This window comes from Phanerochaete carnosa (assembly GCF_000300595.1).
Source record: "Phanerochaete carnosa HHB-10118-sp unplaced genomic scaffold PHACAscaffold_13, whole genome shotgun sequence".
Classification (NCBI taxonomy): domain Eukaryota; kingdom Fungi; phylum Basidiomycota; class Agaricomycetes; order Polyporales; family Phanerochaetaceae; genus Phanerochaete; species Phanerochaete carnosa.
This window is the reverse complement of record NW_006767640.1, coordinates 1,233,088-1,251,696: the sequence shown is the minus strand read 5'-3', so window position 1 is coordinate 1,251,696 and position 18,609 is coordinate 1,233,088. Positions and strand designations below refer to the sequence as shown.

At 45.7% G+C, this 18,609-nt stretch overlaps 1 protein-coding gene across 1 annotated transcript; it reads right to left on the bottom strand.

The window, feature by feature from the left end:
• Positions 1–8,718: 8,718 nt before the first annotated feature.
• Positions 8,719–10,200, bottom strand: PHACADRAFT_167178 (uncharacterized protein; the record flags this gene model as incomplete). Its single annotated transcript, XM_007401834.1, has 4 exons — positions 8,719–8,896; positions 9,120–9,514; positions 9,593–9,776; positions 10,136–10,200. 4 exons carry the CDS (start codon positions 10,198–10,200, stop codon positions 8,719–8,721), a joined length of 822 nt encoding a protein of 273 aa, XP_007401896.1.
• Between the last annotated feature and the right edge of the window lie 8,409 nt (positions 10,201–18,609).

Sequence of the window (18,609 nt, the reverse complement as noted above, 5' to 3'; positions counted from 1 at the left end):
GTGTCTGCCTCGTCTCGCTTTGGAGCTTCTCGCGGCGCTGTACAAGTACCCCGCGGTGCGCAAAACGGCAGCGCCAGCAGCAGCGACACCTCGCGCGCGCTGCCGCTGCCACCGCGGCCGTGGCGGCAGGCGGCGATAGCGGTGATAATCACAACAGTATCGGCAATGGCGTTGGCAATGACAACAGTGCCGGGCACGCTCCGCACTCGTCCGACGCGTCGTCGTCTTCCACGAGCAGCAGCGCAGAGCAGCACGAGATGCAGCCGCTCGCGAGGCTCCGCCGCTACTACCACCCCGCGCGCCGCCCCGTGCCTGACGACCGGCACGCGCTGCGGGTACGGCCCTCAGGGCCACGCGTTGCCCCGGTGGCGACGATGGCGTCTGGGCTTGCTGGTAGAGACATAACATGAATTTTATTTTATTAGTAATTTTGGGTTTTAGGATACGCCAGTTGTACTCTAATGCACGCCATGGTTCCGGTGTACGCTTTCCCAGCACTCTGTAGCAAAACAAATTGTATACCCACACACGTCCACCCGCCTGATGTAGAACGAAGTAGAACGGAATGAACATCCAGTGGCACATGTTTTGCGCCTGGCTCACGCGTACTGGGCGTATTTGCCCCTCTGGTGTGCGACACAGCGTCTGCGCGTGCTCGCCACCGACCGAGACGAGCCCGCGCACCGCGGCGCACGCCTCTTCTAGCCTGTCCGTGGCGGAAGGACGACAGGATCTTGACCGCGGGCTGCGCACCGATGTCAGCGCCCTTTCACATAGCTAGTGATGTGCGGGCCCGGCTTGGGCTCAAAGCCCGGTCTTGGGCTTGTGGCGACGTCGAGCCGAGCCCGAGCCCGAACCCGGCCCAAGCCGTGGGCTTAAGCCCGGGCTTGCTCACAATACAACAAGTGTTCCGGTGCTATCAAAAGAGAATATAATTGGGTGTAGTAGATTACTACTGCACGTACTCACTAAATTATAACCTCCAGATGACTTACACCTGCGGAACAAGTCAAGTCGCAGCGGAGTCCGCGAGCACGCGCCTACGGCAGACACCAGATGGTGACGCACAATCGTGCTCGGCAAAAGCCGTTAAGTCTGGAATATCTACATTTTGTCTTGTATGTACATATTAAGTTGCTCTCTCTTTATTCTGAATTTGGAGAATAGTAATGGAGTCAGCACACCCAAGCCTGGGCTTTGGGGCCAGGCTTGGGCTTGACTACACTTCGAGCCTGGCCTTGAGCCCACTGCCAGGCTTGACTCGGGCCAGGCTTTTTGGGCCGGGCTTGGCAGGCTTGCAGGCTTTAAGGCCCGGCCCACACATCACTACACATAGTGTTTGCATGAACAAAAAAATGTGACCTCACCCATATACAGTGCTTTGCAGGCCAATCTGCAGATGTGTGTTTGTCCCATACAAATTAATGCCATATCAGTACTGAATCAGTCACGACAGAATAAGTCACAGTGGAGAACTCTTGCAATGCATACTGTCTAGGTGCGAAGCTCATTTATATTCTGCCACACTCTCTGGACTTCAATCTCATTGAGGAAGCATCCTATAACATCAAGCCTTGGCTTTACCACCATAAATCTGAGGCAGTACATCAGCAATTTCCTAAACCATCTGGAAGCACTGGAGTACTGGACACTATCTGTAAATGCTGGACACTGTGTCCAGCAGTTATCCAGCACATTCAGCATGTTCAGACACATCCAGATCATCCTGTGTCATTCAGCACGAGGTACGGATGAGCTGAGAAATTTTGGTCTGGACTCCAGATATTTCCACAATTCAACTTTGACAGCAACTCCAAAACACTAAGTCTTACAGCCCTCATCTCACCTGTTTACCATTATCACCATACACTCTGTTGTCTAGTCACACCACAATATTCTTACTAGATTGGATATATTGACTGTGTTAGTGGCGACAGTGAGGCTAGAAGAGCCTGGCAAGCTGAACAATCATTGTGAAGTGATTGCTAGGTGGTTGTGAGTTTGTAATGACATCACCAGTGTGTATAAAATGAGCTAAACATTGGAACTGATATCCACATTTGATCATCAGCAAGTGTTGGTATGTTATTATCATATTTTCCATAGACCTTAACACTGTGTGATGCCATGTCACAATTATGGCCATTATAGTCACCACACTCAAGCAACTACAACTGCCCAATCCACATGTCGATACCTATCGCAAGCCTGGCACTCTCTCTGCAGTCTCACACAATATTAGTACGGGCTTTCTGTTTCACTTTAGATTGCATGATAATGCCATACCTGCAGTGTCAAAACATGACTTCCCAAAATCTGGATCACCAGAAATCTCACTGATTGATTGCTGCACAATAGCTACAAGTGTGTGTACTAGCTGATAACTGCCTATTTACTGACTGACTGAGGTACTAAAGCCTCAATCTCAGTCTCTCACATTTATACAGTGTGCAATTATTGTAAGAGCCTATATTCTATGCTCTTATCAGCTTTTAACGGCATCAAAATATGCTTTAACATCCTGCTGCACTGAAGGAATCCATCTCAAGACCTGCATTTGATCAATGCCAGCATTTTGGCATGCCATCATATACACCTGCCATGTGGCATATGCTGCTGATCGCTTGCATTGCCTGTTCTTTCAATGTCAGTGTTCACCTTTGATGTTCCTCCATCTTCCTGCCTGCTGTTGCTCTTTACAAGCATGTGCTGACAGCACTGGGTGAGGGTGCATCTGACATAGAATGGTTGACATTGCAGGCACCAGCATCACTGTGAGCAAGTGTGAGGCTGAATATATTTTTATCAGGGCTACTTGGCACTATTGGGTCCAACACATCAAATAGTAGAACAAGTACGAGAAGTGCTACGGCTTGGATGCAGATGCATGCAAGGATGAGGATGAACAGCAAGTAGGCTGTGGTGGTGCCAAAGGACTGGTGAGTGACTGCACATGGAGAGCACAGACCCAGAGCACAAGTTGGAGTGCGAGTGCAATGTTGCTGTGCACAATCATGAGACAATATCTGAGCGCAGTGTGAGTTGATTGCTCACTTGTTGAGGGCAAGCTGCTTGCTTGTGCACTGGCACAGTGATGTCCCGAAATGAATGTGCTAGTGCAGCACTGCCAGTTTAAAGCTTAGCACAAGTCAATCCACAGGTTGACTCGTATCTGTTGAACAGGGTATCTGTCACTTTAAACCATGACCTGGATTCGTGCAGGTCATGACCTGTGAGTCCATCCTATCTGTGAGTTGCATTGATGGGCACTCCTGAGCCTCAAAGTAATGCATTAATTTGCTACCTGTGCCACACAAAGTACTAGAGTGATGTGGGCCGTAGTGCAGACACCCGGTGGGTACAATTTCTTCATTCTTTGCCATACTACAAAACTTCTTTCTATTATTTGCACTGCCTTAGTATGAATCTTTTGCTCATGACAGCAATGTCAGTGTTTATACAATAGTAATATCTAGTATATTAATATGTAAGACAAGGCTCAAAGTTCACAAGTCTTGAAAGCCTGGCTCAGAATCTCAAGCTAAGCTTGGACCTCATCAGAAAATATTCAAATGTGCAAACAAAGGCACTTACCTTTGAAAGACATGAAACACACTGGAATTTGATGAAGTAACACCACTAAATGCCAGTGAGTGCATATTACTTTAAATGTAGATGATCTTGCCATACAAAGATGTAAGGTACATGGTTTATGAGCATAAATATCTATTGCATTCATTACAAGCCTTTTAATCTATCAGCCTATGCCTGTGAGGTTGGTTCATATTTGCTTAGTGCTGCACTACCTGGTGAAAGCTTGTGATGATGGTCTCTTGAGTACAATTAGAGTTTAGGTGGAGATTGAATATTGAATGAGCTAGTTTATATGCTATGCTGCATCTGTCTCATGTACACTTAGCTGCTTAAATGCATAGAAATACCATAGCTTACTGGGGTGTCTAACCAGAATACATGATATACACAGTTTGCCCTAAAATAAGAGATTGTAGAGTGAAACTGCATAAGCACCAGGAAATCTTCTTGAACTGATGGCACTTCTTAATTTTCACTGCTTTTCTTTTTCTCTAAGAATGAGCCAAAACATCTATCTTACAGACTCCATTTAATTTCAAGCTTTTGCTGGGGGCATTCTTCTTCTCTGTATCAAAATATAGCTTACTCTATAGATCTTCAATTATTATTTTCAAGATCATATTATTTTAAGATCATGGTCCCAAGGTCTTTAACCTTTCAGATTTGCTTCCAAATTGCTTAAGATCATAAGTCTAAGCTAGCTTTGGATGTACTAGACCTTCACTTATGTAATGCTCACATCTTCTGCTGGCCACCTCAATTCATTTCACCTTCATATTAAGACTGTCAGTGATAATCACACTACAACACTAACTACAGCTAGAATAGCTCTGCCAGGGATTAGAACAGGCAGCTACAAGGAGTAGGCAAGAATAACTATAGGCTGGAGTTAAAGCTTAACAGCAAGAGATAGTGATGTGCAGGCCAAGCCTCAAAAACTGCAAGCCCACCAAGCCTGGCAGTGAGCTCAAAACCAGGCTCAAAGTGTAGTCAAGCCCAAGCCTGGCTTAAAAGCTCAGGCTTGGATTAGGCTTAGGTGCACTGGCTCTGTCACTATTCTCTGAGTTCATAATAAGGTGAGAGCAATCTGATATGTATATACAGGATAAAATATGGATATTCTAGACTCAACAGTTCTTGCCAAGCACAATTGTGCATTATCATTTGGTGTCCGCTATAGATACACACTCATGGACTTTGTTGCAACTTAACTTGTTCTACAAGTGTAGGCCTTCTGGAGGTTATAATTTGGTGAGTACATGCAACAGCAATCCACTACATCCAAATATACTCTCTTTTAATAGCACCAGAACACTCATTGTATTGTTAGCAAACTTGAGCTTAAGCCCACAGCTTGGACCAGATTTGGGCTTGGCTTAGGCTCAGGGCTCAGTTCAATGTCATCACAAGTCCAAGCCAGACCTGCACATCACTGGCAAGAGACTAGGAGTGGAAGGAGCTGAACTTCTGAGGAGCAAGATAGCTAAGAGTGATGGTCAGGATAAAGACCAGCTCAAGGCTGGAGATCTTATTCCAGAAAGTCTGCAGTCTTATATACCTTACAGAATAGATTTCCATACAGTGTTACTTAAACACACTCTGACCTACTTCAAAGTTCTACATAGGAGCTGAGTTAGAGCTCAACAAAGCCTGACAGAGCCTAATCTGAGTATGATAAAACCCAGCTTATATAGGGGCCAAGTCTGGACTGAGCCTGATGCTGACTGGATTGATATAGGAGGTGGAAATTTATGATAGGAGGAAGAGGTAAAAATAAGAGAGATGTAGAGACAGAAGTAAAAGAGTGAAAATAAGCGAAAATAGGTGGAAATAGAGATTAATTTATAACAAAGACTGATAAGACTTTGCTTAGAATCTGCTCAGAATCTCTGCCTACTGTTTGAGCTTCTAATCTCAAAACTAATTTATTGTCCTTACAATGTTGGTTACAAATGTGATATAGTATTTTAATAGCACAAAAGGTTCTAGGTTAAGATCTATCTCTCTTATTTATTGTATGAGACTGTGTACAGATATAGTAAACCACTTGGAAGCACAAAGGATCGGAGAAAGCCAAAGGCTGAGACAGAAGCCTGCTATAATTCAGAATATTCCTACATGTTATAAACCCTTCAAGCCCTGGAATATGTTTCCAATACTGTGTAGTATATGTGTATGATGCTCTGAAAGCTGTAGTAGCTCTTGAAAGGCTTTCAACTACTTTATAAGTATCAAAAATCAGAACACAGCAGAAATAACATACATTTATGGTCTATAGCAGTCCAAGCCACTGTGAAACATTTACTCAAGCTATATATGGGCATATATATAGACTGGAATGTATGAAAATCATAGAATGTAGAAGACAGAAGGAACTGAGTCAGAAATACTTGTCTCTGCAATTACAGCAAAGAAGTGTGGATTGTACTAGTAAAGGTAGCTAAGCAGATATGAATGATATCTCTCCATAGTCACCAATATGATGAAGAGTGTCTATAAATATTTATATGAATTTACAATTTGTATACAGTGTGCAGTAGCTGGGCTAACCTTGAAAAAATCAGCAAGTATGTTTGCGCTCATTTGGGCGCTATAAGCGCCGGTATTGGGAACATCCGGACACATCAAATGGTGTTCTCACATGTCACGGATTATATCCGCATTTTAGCGGATTTATCCGAAATTTATCGGAAGGAAGACAGCCCTGTCATTCTGGCACCATTTTTGCTCTTAAAAGGTATATCCAAACCTTTACTGTGCCATCCACCCAAAAGAGGCCCTCATAGAGGCAAATATCTGTGTATATTTACTATATACGGCATCAACAGGTGTGCAGTCAATGTATTGAACCTTAACTCTCTCTGAAACTGGTCAGAAACAGTCAAAACAGCCTTTAGAGGCCTCAAACGCTCAAATAAAGACTGCACCCCTTAGTAATAGTGCTTCACATATACCCAGCTGCACTTTTCGAAAAGTGCAGCTGGGTATACGTGAACTGATATGACTAAGCATCTGGCAAGGCTTCTGAGGCCTGATGGATTCACAAGGCTTTCTCTTCTCCAGTAAATTTCCAATAAATCCGCAGTATGCGAAAACACTGGATGCCTTTCCACAGGGTTTTTTTCAGATTCTAGAGTATAGTGCGGAGTGTAAATTACAGTGTAGAATTTAATTGCACCAGTCTACAAAACCACAGCAATCGGAAGCGAAGACGTAGAATATTTACTTTCGTAAGTGGAGTTTGAATGCACAACTGGCTGTAGACATGTATTGCCTCAGGCCTCAGGTTTTTTCACTCTGGGTGTTGCTCATGGATCCTATCTCAACACTCCTTTGGCAACAGTTAGAAGACGAAGATGAATCTGCTGCTGATGAAGACTTTCAAGATACTATTATCACAGCAGCATCGCTCTTAGTTGCCAGTGGTTTGCTTGATTGCACCACATACACCGAACATTGACGAGCTCACCACGCATACCTTTGTCAACCCTAGCTTCTTTTAAATTCTTGACAGTCAACACCATGGACTGTAATACATGAAAGCCGTGTTGATAGTGCGTACATAGTTACGATGGGCCTAGACGTACGTGCTTTTGAGCTTCTCCTATCAAGCAGCTTTGCCAAGCGGTGGAACAAGTAAGTTATCCCTTGATATGATGCCTCTGGCCAAGCTGCCCCTTGACCTGAGTGCAGGTCACTTGATGCTGTGGGTACTCTTGGACTCGTCCTACACTAACTGAACTCTACCATGCACAAACTTAACCTACAGCAAGTTTTTGCACTGATCCCCAGCACCATAACCAGATACATTGATTTTGGGATAGGCCTTCTATTGGAGACATTGCGGAGCATGTCTGAGGGTGTAATTGCTTGGCCAAGTGGAGAGCAGTTTGAGGAGTACACGCAAATGGTGCAAGGTCGCCATGGGCTGTTGGTGGGAGCATTCGGAACAATAAATGGACTGAACCTACCTTGTCAAACATCTGACGATGTCAAGATTGAAAACGCAATGCACAATGGATGGCTTTATGAACATTTCATAAGTTCTGTCATCGTGTATGCACCAGATGATGTGTCGCACCTATGCTTACTATCTGTACTTGCTCATCTCTTGTGCAGGCACCATAATTGTTTCATGCATCAATTGTCCAGGCAGCTGGCACGACTTCTGAGTTGGGGAGCCAATCTACAAGAAGCTTTGTATACAGACACCGGATGGATATTACATAGTTGCCGACACAGCCTTTCTCTGCAGTACGAAGCAAATTGAAGGTCGCATCCGAGCACCCATGAAGTCAGGTCAAGCACTGCCTTATAATGCTTCCAACAGAGTATGTGCTCTCGCTTTCGATCGACAGCTTGTTTTGTACCAACAGACTGCCAAATGGAGCATGCGTGCACTTCAGGGATCATTTGGGCAGCTTCACATTCCTCTTGAGATTGGTGAAGACCATCAACGCGGCAACTTGCTTGAGATGTGCCTCTGACTGCACAACCTTTGCACTCATGTTGTTGGGATTAACCAGATCAAGTCTGTGTATGAGCTCATTTGGTCGCAGGGAGATTATTTGGACATTTGGAAGGGTTTTAGATACATTGTATTTGGAGAGCAGCGCAGATGAGACCATGTATCACAGTTTCATAGCATAAGTGATAATGCATAGACTTATATAACATGTGCATAAAACTTAATGGTGACTAGCAACAAGGCCAGGGACAACTAATTGAATATAACCAAGAACTCCTACAGTAAAGCACCTAGCTCTATGGAGACAGAGACCACTCAGTAGGAGTGTGGTGATCAGCAGGAGTGGGTTGACCATTGTGGATGACAGGAGATCTTACATGTGCGAATTCAATCTGGATACGCTGAGGGGTGACTGAGATTTCAACACCGCTGAGGCGAGACGGAGAAGGTCTGCTATCAGAGACAGGATGGTGAAAGATAGATGCCAGAGTAGGAGAGTGGTAATGGAAGGGTGGCAGTGGAGTTGGAGAGTGATAGTGAGAGGGCAGCAGCGGAGTTGGAGAGTGGTAGCAAGAGGGTGGCAGCGGAGTTGGTGGGTAATAATGGAGGTCCCAAAGAATCTTACAACCACAAGACAAGGGAGATGCTGGAGTCTCTTAATATGACAGTAATGTGTGGTTGGGATCAATCGCAGGTGTGTCCTCCAGATAACCCCAAAAGCTATGCGAGCCATCTGCATAGAGCTCCTGGAAGTGGCATTGGGGGGTATGTTGGACATGGGGGTCACGGCAATGACAAGGTGGCGATGGCTCCCAGCAATCATGAATGGCATGGCTGATATCCCATTGCGGCCTCTAACATGCAAGCAAACTGTGCTTGCAACATAAATAGTTGTCCTAAGTATGCTATGAAAGGTGCACAAAGTAAACAACCCACCTGTTGCTCAATGCGATCAGCCTGACACTCAGCATCATACTGATGTCACTGTGTATCTGCCAGCTGTGTGCGCAACATTCCAATCTCAGCTCAAAGATCGTAGTTCTTCTGCGTAAGAGACATGAACTGCACATTTTGAAATGACGCAGCAGCACACTCAGAAGTGCGCGCAGCCTGTATAGTGGAGTCGAGACTTGCTGAGATCCTATTAAGAGTCTCAAGTCCAGCACTGACAAACATGCGCATGCATTTAGCTGGAGCCAGGTTCACCGTGTGGACTTGCGCAGGTGCTGGCTTCATAACGTGAGGCCTCTTAGATGGCGGTGCATCATCTTCATCATTGTTTTCCTTGTCACTATTGTCAGAGGCTTCAGAACCAGAGACATGATCATCAATATCTTCATCGTCAAGGTTCCATGTGCCGACCTTCTCATTGATGAGGCTGTCAATGGTATAGGCATGTTCGACCACTGGTGAACACTCTGCATCACCAGTTGGCTTGGTTGTTTTAACGAGCTATACAAGATATGAGCAGATGAGCTCATTTGCATGATATGAGCAGATGAGCTCATTTGCATGATAGGCATTACCTACCTGCTTGAACTTGGCTTCAAGTGACCTGTCTGCGCAGGCATGGAAGCTATTTTCCTTTGTCCACTCACGGTGAAAGCTGCTGACCTTAGCCCAACCTTTCCCACTGACCAGGAGCTCTTCCTCAATGATGTCAAGCAGGGCAGCAATCTCATCGGAATGATAGTTTGCTGCTCCCTTAGTACAGCTGCGCTTGGATGCAGACACTTCACGCTCCTGACCCTTGCCCTTGACTGAGCATCAAGCACCAGCAGTCTTTGTAACCAGTAGGCCACCACACAGCCATGCAAGCTCATGCTTGTTCTGGCAGGGAAGGGGCAGTAGAGTGGGGTCAATGGAGATTTGCGATGGGCCAGCTGTGGCATTCATGCCATTCTGCCAAGTAAATCTCAAATGACTAGGAATCATTAAGCCAGAGTGCAATATTCACTGTATTATAGATGGGCTGCCCAAAAGCCTGGCCGCTATTGAAGGCAGCACCTGGAGCCAACAGCTGTGATACAAATGATAAGAGCAAGCAAACGTGAGAAAAACTTGATAGCTCACCAACTGCGCAGCCACAGGCAGAGCTTCAGGTGGAAGTCCATGTCCGAATAGAACCCACTGGCCATCAGAACTGTGGTAGTAGCAGTTACCGTCGTTGGCAAGATACACGCTTGGAGCCACTGTACCGTTAGGTGTCCTGGTCGAGGGCTGGAACATAGTGAGATAAGCTGTGTGCAGAGGAGTGGAAGCAGAAGGTGAGCAGATGTTAGAGATGAGCTCGCTGAAGGTCAAAGCAGCTCACCTGTGCTTTTTTATAGGTGTCAAGCCCTGCAGCATACATACATGCCTTCACAAGATGGTGGTGTGTGCAGTTCTGCCATGACTGTTGAACAGTGTCCAACGGCAGCGCTATGGGGAGCAAGGGCTAGTTTCAAAGTGAGACAATCAAGTTAGTGCTCTAGTATGAGTCATAAATGGAGCAGAAAATAATTTACCAGATTGCTATACACTTCTAGCAAGATGGAGGATAGCGTAGTGATAACAGAGGTGGTAGTGAGCAGCGAGAACGGCACGCTACATCACATGCAGTGTTTGAAACCATGTCTGTAAATGCAGAATCTAGTCTGAAAGGGGGGTCGGACCCTCCCTCCAGATTTTGAGTCTGTAAACGCAACTGATCGGATTGAAACTATGGTAAGTAAGATTTGCCGAGATGCCATGTTTGATTTATTCAGAAATCTAGTCTACAAAGCTCTGTAGACGGCTGTGGAAAGGCATCTACTATGCTGTATGTTTTGGTGGTCTGAATTCTAGTGTCTAATATACCAAAATGGGTGCAAACATGCTTACTACCATTGACAAGGTTATTTCTTTCATTGTAAGCTGCATACATACTGATGTGGACTTGCGTCGACACACCACGAGGGATACTGCGTGGATCTAATCAGAAGGCGGCGCCGACGAGGTCTGGCGACTAATGCGTTAGCTTGTTCAGCTAGCCCAATAAACCAAGTAATATTAGTGACTGTACTACGATACAAACAAAGGCTTACCTAGCCCAATAAACCAAGAGGTTGAGATGGGGCTAGGTAGCGACAAAGGGACTCCTTATATACTAGTCAGGCTGCGCACGGACCAGGCGTTACATAAGCGACTGTGCTACGGCGGTTGCTAGTATCTGAGGGACTTTTGGCAGAGAAGCGAGGGCCGGTGTGTCATAGCGTATGACGTTGCCGGGCCAACGGGGATAGGAAGTCCATTGCCGATCGGACTCGAAGATAGACGGGGCCGGTGTGTCATAGCGTATGACGTTATCGGGCCGCCGGGGATCGAATGTCCGATGGAGATCGGAGTGCGACTGTTGCCGAGGAAGCATGATGCGGCGACGAGGCGGCGGCGATGTAGGCGCATCTGATGCGCTGATGCGTGCCCGTCGGTGATGCTTCTCGAGGTGTTAGCGCGCGGCTATGGCTTGTAAACTGGCGCCTATGCGTCGACGGCATTTGAAGGGTCATATAATCGTGGAATAAATTGGAGAAAATGGGAATAAAATAGGAGGCCGGGGCTACGCCCACGACACATACTGTAAATTCACCAAAATATTTACAAAGACTCATGAACACATTAGAAATCATGTGGAGATACATGGGAGCTTGGTTGACTGTTCTGAACAGGGTGGAAGTGATGAGGAAGGCAGATGGCACTTCAGCACTTATTGAGCACTTATTTGCATATGCCTGCCCATTTTCCTCTCCTCAAAGCTACCATTCAAACATTTAAAGTGTTATACATGTATATATATTCCTGGTCCTCTAATTCGGCTCTATTTGCTCATATAGCAATCAGCAAGATGTGCCCACATTTGAGATGGCCTCTCTGCACCCTGGTCTGGCCAGCACACATAAAAGACAGTGCTGCTACGTGGGCACATCTGTATTTTACATTTTCTGATAGTTACATGTAGGTAGATATATGCTAGAAATACCCAGATCCCAAGTTTCAGCTCAATACATAAAGTGTGGAAGGTTACAAGAATTGAGCAAGTTTCACTTCAAAGTTTGAAATGAACCCTAACCCCAATTTGATGGACTAGTGTAATGTCAATACACTTTATGTTCCCACACCTTGGGGCAAAGTTTCGTGACAGTGCTGAAAAGCTCCCAAGGTGCCAGTGCGTACAGGATGATTCTTCATTACACTCAGAAATCGTAATTAGACTAGCAGTAAAGAGATTAAATCTATTCTTAATTTTCAACTCTAAATTGGAAGCTTCAGACTGCTTCAAGTTATACAAATTCTCTAAGGACATTGAATTGTCCTTACTAGCCAAAGCTCCCTAAGTTAACCAAGACATTAACTTGTCTTTGTTACCCTCTTATTTTACTTATCTAAAAACCCTATTCTACTAACCCAAGTAGCTAGTCCTTAAGCTACTAACCAAACCTTCTTACAGCCCATCTTCTAAGATTCCTTAAAAGTCCCTTGTAAACAGACAAGTGAGGCTTTAGAATACTCAAGCAGATTAGTAAGTGGTCTTTGAATTAGTCCCCCATGGACACCAGGATAGCTTGGTTGAAAGGCTGACCCAGTGAACCCTGGAAAGAAAAGATTGAGAAAACTAAATCTAAGTAATTCATACCATACCCTTCTTGCTTTTAGCTTAAAACTTCAGACCAAACTCCATTCCCTTTTATTAAGAAGTACCCTTCTAGGATTCTTTTAGAATCTTCTTTATACCAAGCCTCATTTTATTTTACTTACTTTTCTTATCCTAACCTTTTCTTTATGGCAGTGTGTGCTCATGGGCTTTGTTGCAACTTGACTTATTCTGTGAGTATCACTGCACAAAATGGGAAGTTACACAGTGGCATAACCTGAGCGTAACGTCTGGATTACGCCCAGATTCTTTCCAGATCATGCCCAGATTATGACATAGGTGAATTTTATGGTAATTGCACAATTATGAAAGGATTACAGTCAGATTTTGATGGGATTTCACCCAGATTACACCTGAGTGTAATTTCTGTCAATGTGAGAGGATTTTCACTTGTGTGTCATTACATAATCCAGCATGTCGAGATCTGGTAATTTTATTAAATGCTGCCTCTCCTTGCTCACTGTGACACTGGCCATTTATCTTGTTATCACACCAACAGAATCAGGTCTAAATTATGTTTATTGAATATCTAAAAGTACAAGACAGGCTGCATGCAACATGACAAGTTGATGGATGCCTGCACGGGAGGTGTGAGTATCTATCTGATGCCACGTCGCTGCCTCACTTGATTCTTACATTAAACATTCTTGAACATGGGCATGCACATCTGCAGATGCACCTGAGGCTATGGCAGTAAATGAAAGAGAGCATGAGAATAGCCAGAGGGATATGCACCTATACTGGGCAACAAAATGACCGCTGCTGCGACCACTGACATCTGGCAAGTGCATCAGTGATGTCATGCGCTTTGAAGTCCAAGGATGGTGCTCACCTTGCACTGGCACGGGTGTTGCTCACTCATTGCATTCATCCTGAGGTGTCATGAGAACAATAACAAGATATGAGAAACTTGGCAGTGTGTGCACCAGGATATAACATGAAAGAGATACTTGTAGCGATAGACTTCACGCAAGCCTGTTGTGGGGGCACATCAGTGCATGCTACCACTTATGGACTAAAACTACTTACAATATGTGTGGCGGCACCGACCACCTTGTTAAACAACGTGTCAGGCTGTGGATATTAGTTAGCAAGACATGCTAGGTAACAATGAGTTATGTACCAGTGTGTGTTTGGAATAGCAATAGTACAGACAATACACAGTGATGCAGAAAACAGTGGGGCACTTAGCAAAAAAGGAAGGATAATGAGGGAGTGTGATTAAGTGGTTAAGCACACACAGAGAGCACTATCAGTATTTATGTCAGGCATGAATGATTACTGACAAATGGAGAACTTATCAGAAAAATATTTAAGGAGATTAGGGGAGCTCTGCTCTATATGAACACTCGCCAGCATAGTTTGGGTGGAGACTGAGTGTAGCCCAGGCATTACAACAAGATTTTGCTGCCAGCGTAATCTAATCATAACAGGCACAGAATTTGGGTGTTATCTCAAACTACGCTGAAGTTACAATTTGGCATAACTTGCTGTTTTGCACAGTGTGTATGTCTTCCGGAGGCTGAATTCAGTGAGTACACACAGTAATAACCTACTACATCCAAATCTACTCTCTTTTCATAGCACTAAAATACTTGTTGTATTGTGAGCAAGCCTGTGATTTGGGCCAGGCTCAGGCTCGGCTCAGGCTCAGGGCTCGGCTCAACATTGCCACAAGCCCAAACCGGGCCTGCACAGCAACCTCTGGTATCATGCATATTGTACACTATTATATTGTCTGACCCACCACCTGATGCACTGCTGGTCACATCCTTCATATCTAAGTGTGAGGTACTGAAGGCACAAACAATCTTGTGTTTGCACACCCAAAAACCATGAGTGCTGCAAAATTTCTTAGTTTTCCCCATTTTGAAGAAATATAAAATAAGTCTGTATATAATTCAATGCTTAGAAAATTACCACCCTTCAGCTATGCTGCTGGAAAGTTGTCCAATCTTTGGGCACTTCTGATTATCTGAAAGCAGATTGGTACCACTTTCTATGTGACAACAACCATCTGCTCTCTCTGTAATCTAAGCTTTTGGCCTTCAAGCAATTTGACGTCAACTTCATCTGATCTGGAACCATGTATTAATCATGTGTGGATGTGGTATATAGGACCACTCTGGTCAGAAGGGAGAGGTGTATCATTGGCCTGTACACCATCTCTGTAGGCTGATCTGCATTGTTTATTGGCTCTTTCAGTGGCTATTTACCTCTCTCTGTGAACAATCCATCACCTCTGCATATTTCCCCACCCAATTCATAATCTCACAGGAGATCTATATGGCATGAAGCTCGATATGTGACAATTTGAGGGTCTATTAGAAGGGTAGTATCTCCTATTTTCATGCTCAGTCGCCAGAATTACAACCCATCGGAAACAATGGTGCTCACCCTGATAATTAGTCACAAAAGCCATCTGCTTCATCTTCCAGTGCTGAACATGTTGCATAAAGGCTAGAAACTCTGCAAGCTCTGAGTGATGAGCAGAGGTATTTGGGCTTTGGTTTAGTTAATAATGCAGTACATGCTTCATATACACAAGGCTAACACATTTGTATTATGTGGATGAGAATGTTGTGTATACATTAAAAGGCAAGTCTATGCTACAGGTTCAATGGCGCTGCCACAGCCACAAAATGCGCTGGGGCAAGGCATGCATCTACATAGGTCTTTGAGTTCTTGATAACATTGAAGGAGCCATGGTACACATGACCAATATGCTGCGTGCACAGGCATCGATGGTGATGAGTGGGCCAGCTGAGGAGCTCGGTTCCTATAAAGGGCCTGCATATGCTGCATGAGAGCACATGCCAAGTATCACTGCTCACCATTGTCAGCTTTGTCTGCGAGGCAGGGTACACACATGGCACTGGCAAACAAGTTTGGTGAGACGTGCCACTGCTCTCAGGAGAACACAGAGACATATGATGGCAGTAGTAGTATTGCCAACTGTGGGTCTCTTGCCAGGTCAAGCATGTCGAAGTTGTACCCGAAGCTCATGCAGCCAGGTGATAATGTCAAGCGTTGCATAGCCAAGCCAAGAGAGCAACAGTTAGCTAGAGCAGACAGTATCAAGGCTATGCAGTACTGGGTGACAGCTGGCTGGGGCAGACAGTGTCAAAGTAGTGCTCTTCTTTCTGACACTGCTGATCTCGCCATACACAGTTCCATCATCATTTCCGAAGTGTGCAATGCTCTGGTACTTGTGTTGTTCCTGTGGAGAGTCTGCATATGCTGTGCAAGAGCGCGCAGAAAATGCCGAGCATTGCAGAGGCCACTGTTGACAGCTTTGTCAGTGAGGCGGAGTATGGCAGTTCGTACAACATGTGTGCGTAAGAGGACAGCACAGGTGCAGGGCCTGATCAAAGCAAAGCAGTATGTGAGATAGCTCTGGAGTGGTCAGAGAAGAACTGAAAAGACCCTGTGGCCTGTGTGTGCGAGCGAGTAACAGTACTAGTGAGCGTGAGGGCACTGTTGATGAAGCTCTGAATGCGCAAGGGCTACATGCACATGCTGTTGCATGGCATCAACTTCAAGGCGCTATGCCGCACAAACATCAAGCTCACTGTCATTAAGAACGCCTCACTAGCTATGATCCAATCATACAGACATACATGCTTGCTGTCTGCCTGCATCTGCTTGTTGTTCCATCTGTATGCTCACCTGAGTCACAGAGTTTACCACGCGCTTGGCATAATGCTGCACACAACAGATCTGGGGTCTGAACATAAGTGCAGCTGGTACGTGCGCCACGGCCTCATTGGGGCATCATGGTGGTGGTGCAGAACAGACTTCAGATGGGCATGCCTGCGTGCGAGAAGGGTGGAGAACACAAGCAGCTCAGGGAGAGAGTTTATATTGGTACGCGCGCCATGGCCTCATTGGGGCATCATGGTGGTGGTGCGGAACAGACTTCAGATGGGCATGCCTGTGTGCGAGAAGGGTGGAGAACACAAGCAGCTCAGGGAGAGAGTTTATATTGGGACCTGGGCGTGTTCATTTTGGTCAGGACAGCTAGGAGAAGCTGTGAGGGACTAATCTCTGTGGACAGGCTGATAAGCATATGCAAATGGGACAGGAACCAGTGGCACACCTTTGCCCTCTAGCTGGACAAGTCCTGCAATATGTCCACTTCATTTATGCTTCATCTCTGCTTGCTTGATGTCAACGTGGAAGGTTTTTGAATGGTAGAGCCTCAGACTAAGGCTCTAATAGATGATGGTCACATTAGGCATGAGATGAATTAGTTCCTCTTTCATTTAAAAAGAGGTCCAAAAATATGGCACATATTTTTTGCAAAAAGAGCTGAGCAGTTATTCTGGGAAAAAGTGGTGCTATTTGCAGCATGAAAAGGTATGCTATTTTTGAGCATAAAAATAGCCCAAATATTCCCTATGTAAATAGGCCATTTAATCTTGCATATATTTTCTTGCAAAAGAGGTGGCTATTTTCAGCTTAAATAGTGATCACCTGCTCATGCTATGTGGTTATACCATGAGTGGGTGATCACAGAGGGCGATCATTATTTTGCCCGAAAATAGGCACAAGAATATATACCCTACTTTCCTTAGAAATATTTGAATTCCTCCCACGCTCAAAAAAAAAGTCAAATAGCACACCTTTTCATGCTGCAAATAGCACTGCTTCTTCTCAGGAGAAGTGTTTAGCTCTTTTTGTGAAAAATATCGTATACATTTTTGGACCTCTTTTTGCACAAAAGAGGAACTAATTCATCTCGTGAGGGAGACAAATGAGCCAGCGTTGTGATACCGCTTTCGGATATTCATAAGCGCCGACGCATCGGACGGGTTCCCAGCAGCATAGCAGGAGGGGGGTAATTCTCTAAGCATAAAAGGAGATTAACAACTGATATAAATACCTTCAAGTACAGCATACTTGAAAATTGTGCGTCACTCGTGGGTTTTGGGCATGTAAACACGAGATTCTTCGTACCACCTCATCCGACCCAACACGAGAGCTCCTAGGCCTCCACCTTCGCGTGCTTCTCGGCGTTTCATTTGCGTGGACGGTTACAGCTCAAAACGCGCTGCCTGTGCGGGGAACCGTGTGCAACGGCCTGGGCGGCCCGCTCCCGGCCGTCAATCAGAGCGCAGCGCCCAGCAGCCTACCGTCCATACTCACTGTCACCGTTACCTCTCTCACAGGCTAGTCATACCGTGCTGCCTGCAAGACACCATATGCCGACATGCTCTACAAGAATCTCAGGAAGGAGGTCTGTGCAGAGTGGTAGTGATACGACCATGGAGACCGTCGAGCGTGGCTCTGAACGAGTATGGACTTGCCAGCCAGCTGATCCCGCCGTATCGGAAGGGACAGCCGTTCCCGCATGGCGAGCGCGATGCTGCAGCAATGCTACACGGTCCACCCCCCTTTTTTTTGTTCGCGCGAACGCTGTGTGAAAGGGCGCTGACACGTCTGTGCGCAGCCCGCGGTCGAGATCCTGTCGTTCTTCCGCCACGCCCTCCGTCGCGTTCGCCACGGACAGGCTAGAGGAGGCGTGCGCCGCGGTGCGCGGGCTCGTCTCGGTCGGTGGCGAGCACGCGCAGACGCTGTGTCGCACACCAGAGGGGCAAATACGCCCGGTACGCGTGAGCCAGGCGCAAAACGTGTGCCACTGGATGTTCATTCCGTTCTACTTCGTTCTACATCAGGCGGGTGGACGTGTGTGGGTATACAATTTGTTTTGCTACAGAGTGCTGGGAAAGCGTACACCGGAACCATGGCGTGCATTAGAGTACAACTGGCGTATCCTAAAACCCAAAATTACTAATAAAAATAAAATTCATGTTATGTCTCTACCAGCAAGCCCAGACGCCATCGTCGCCACCGGGGCAACGCGTGGCCCTGAGGG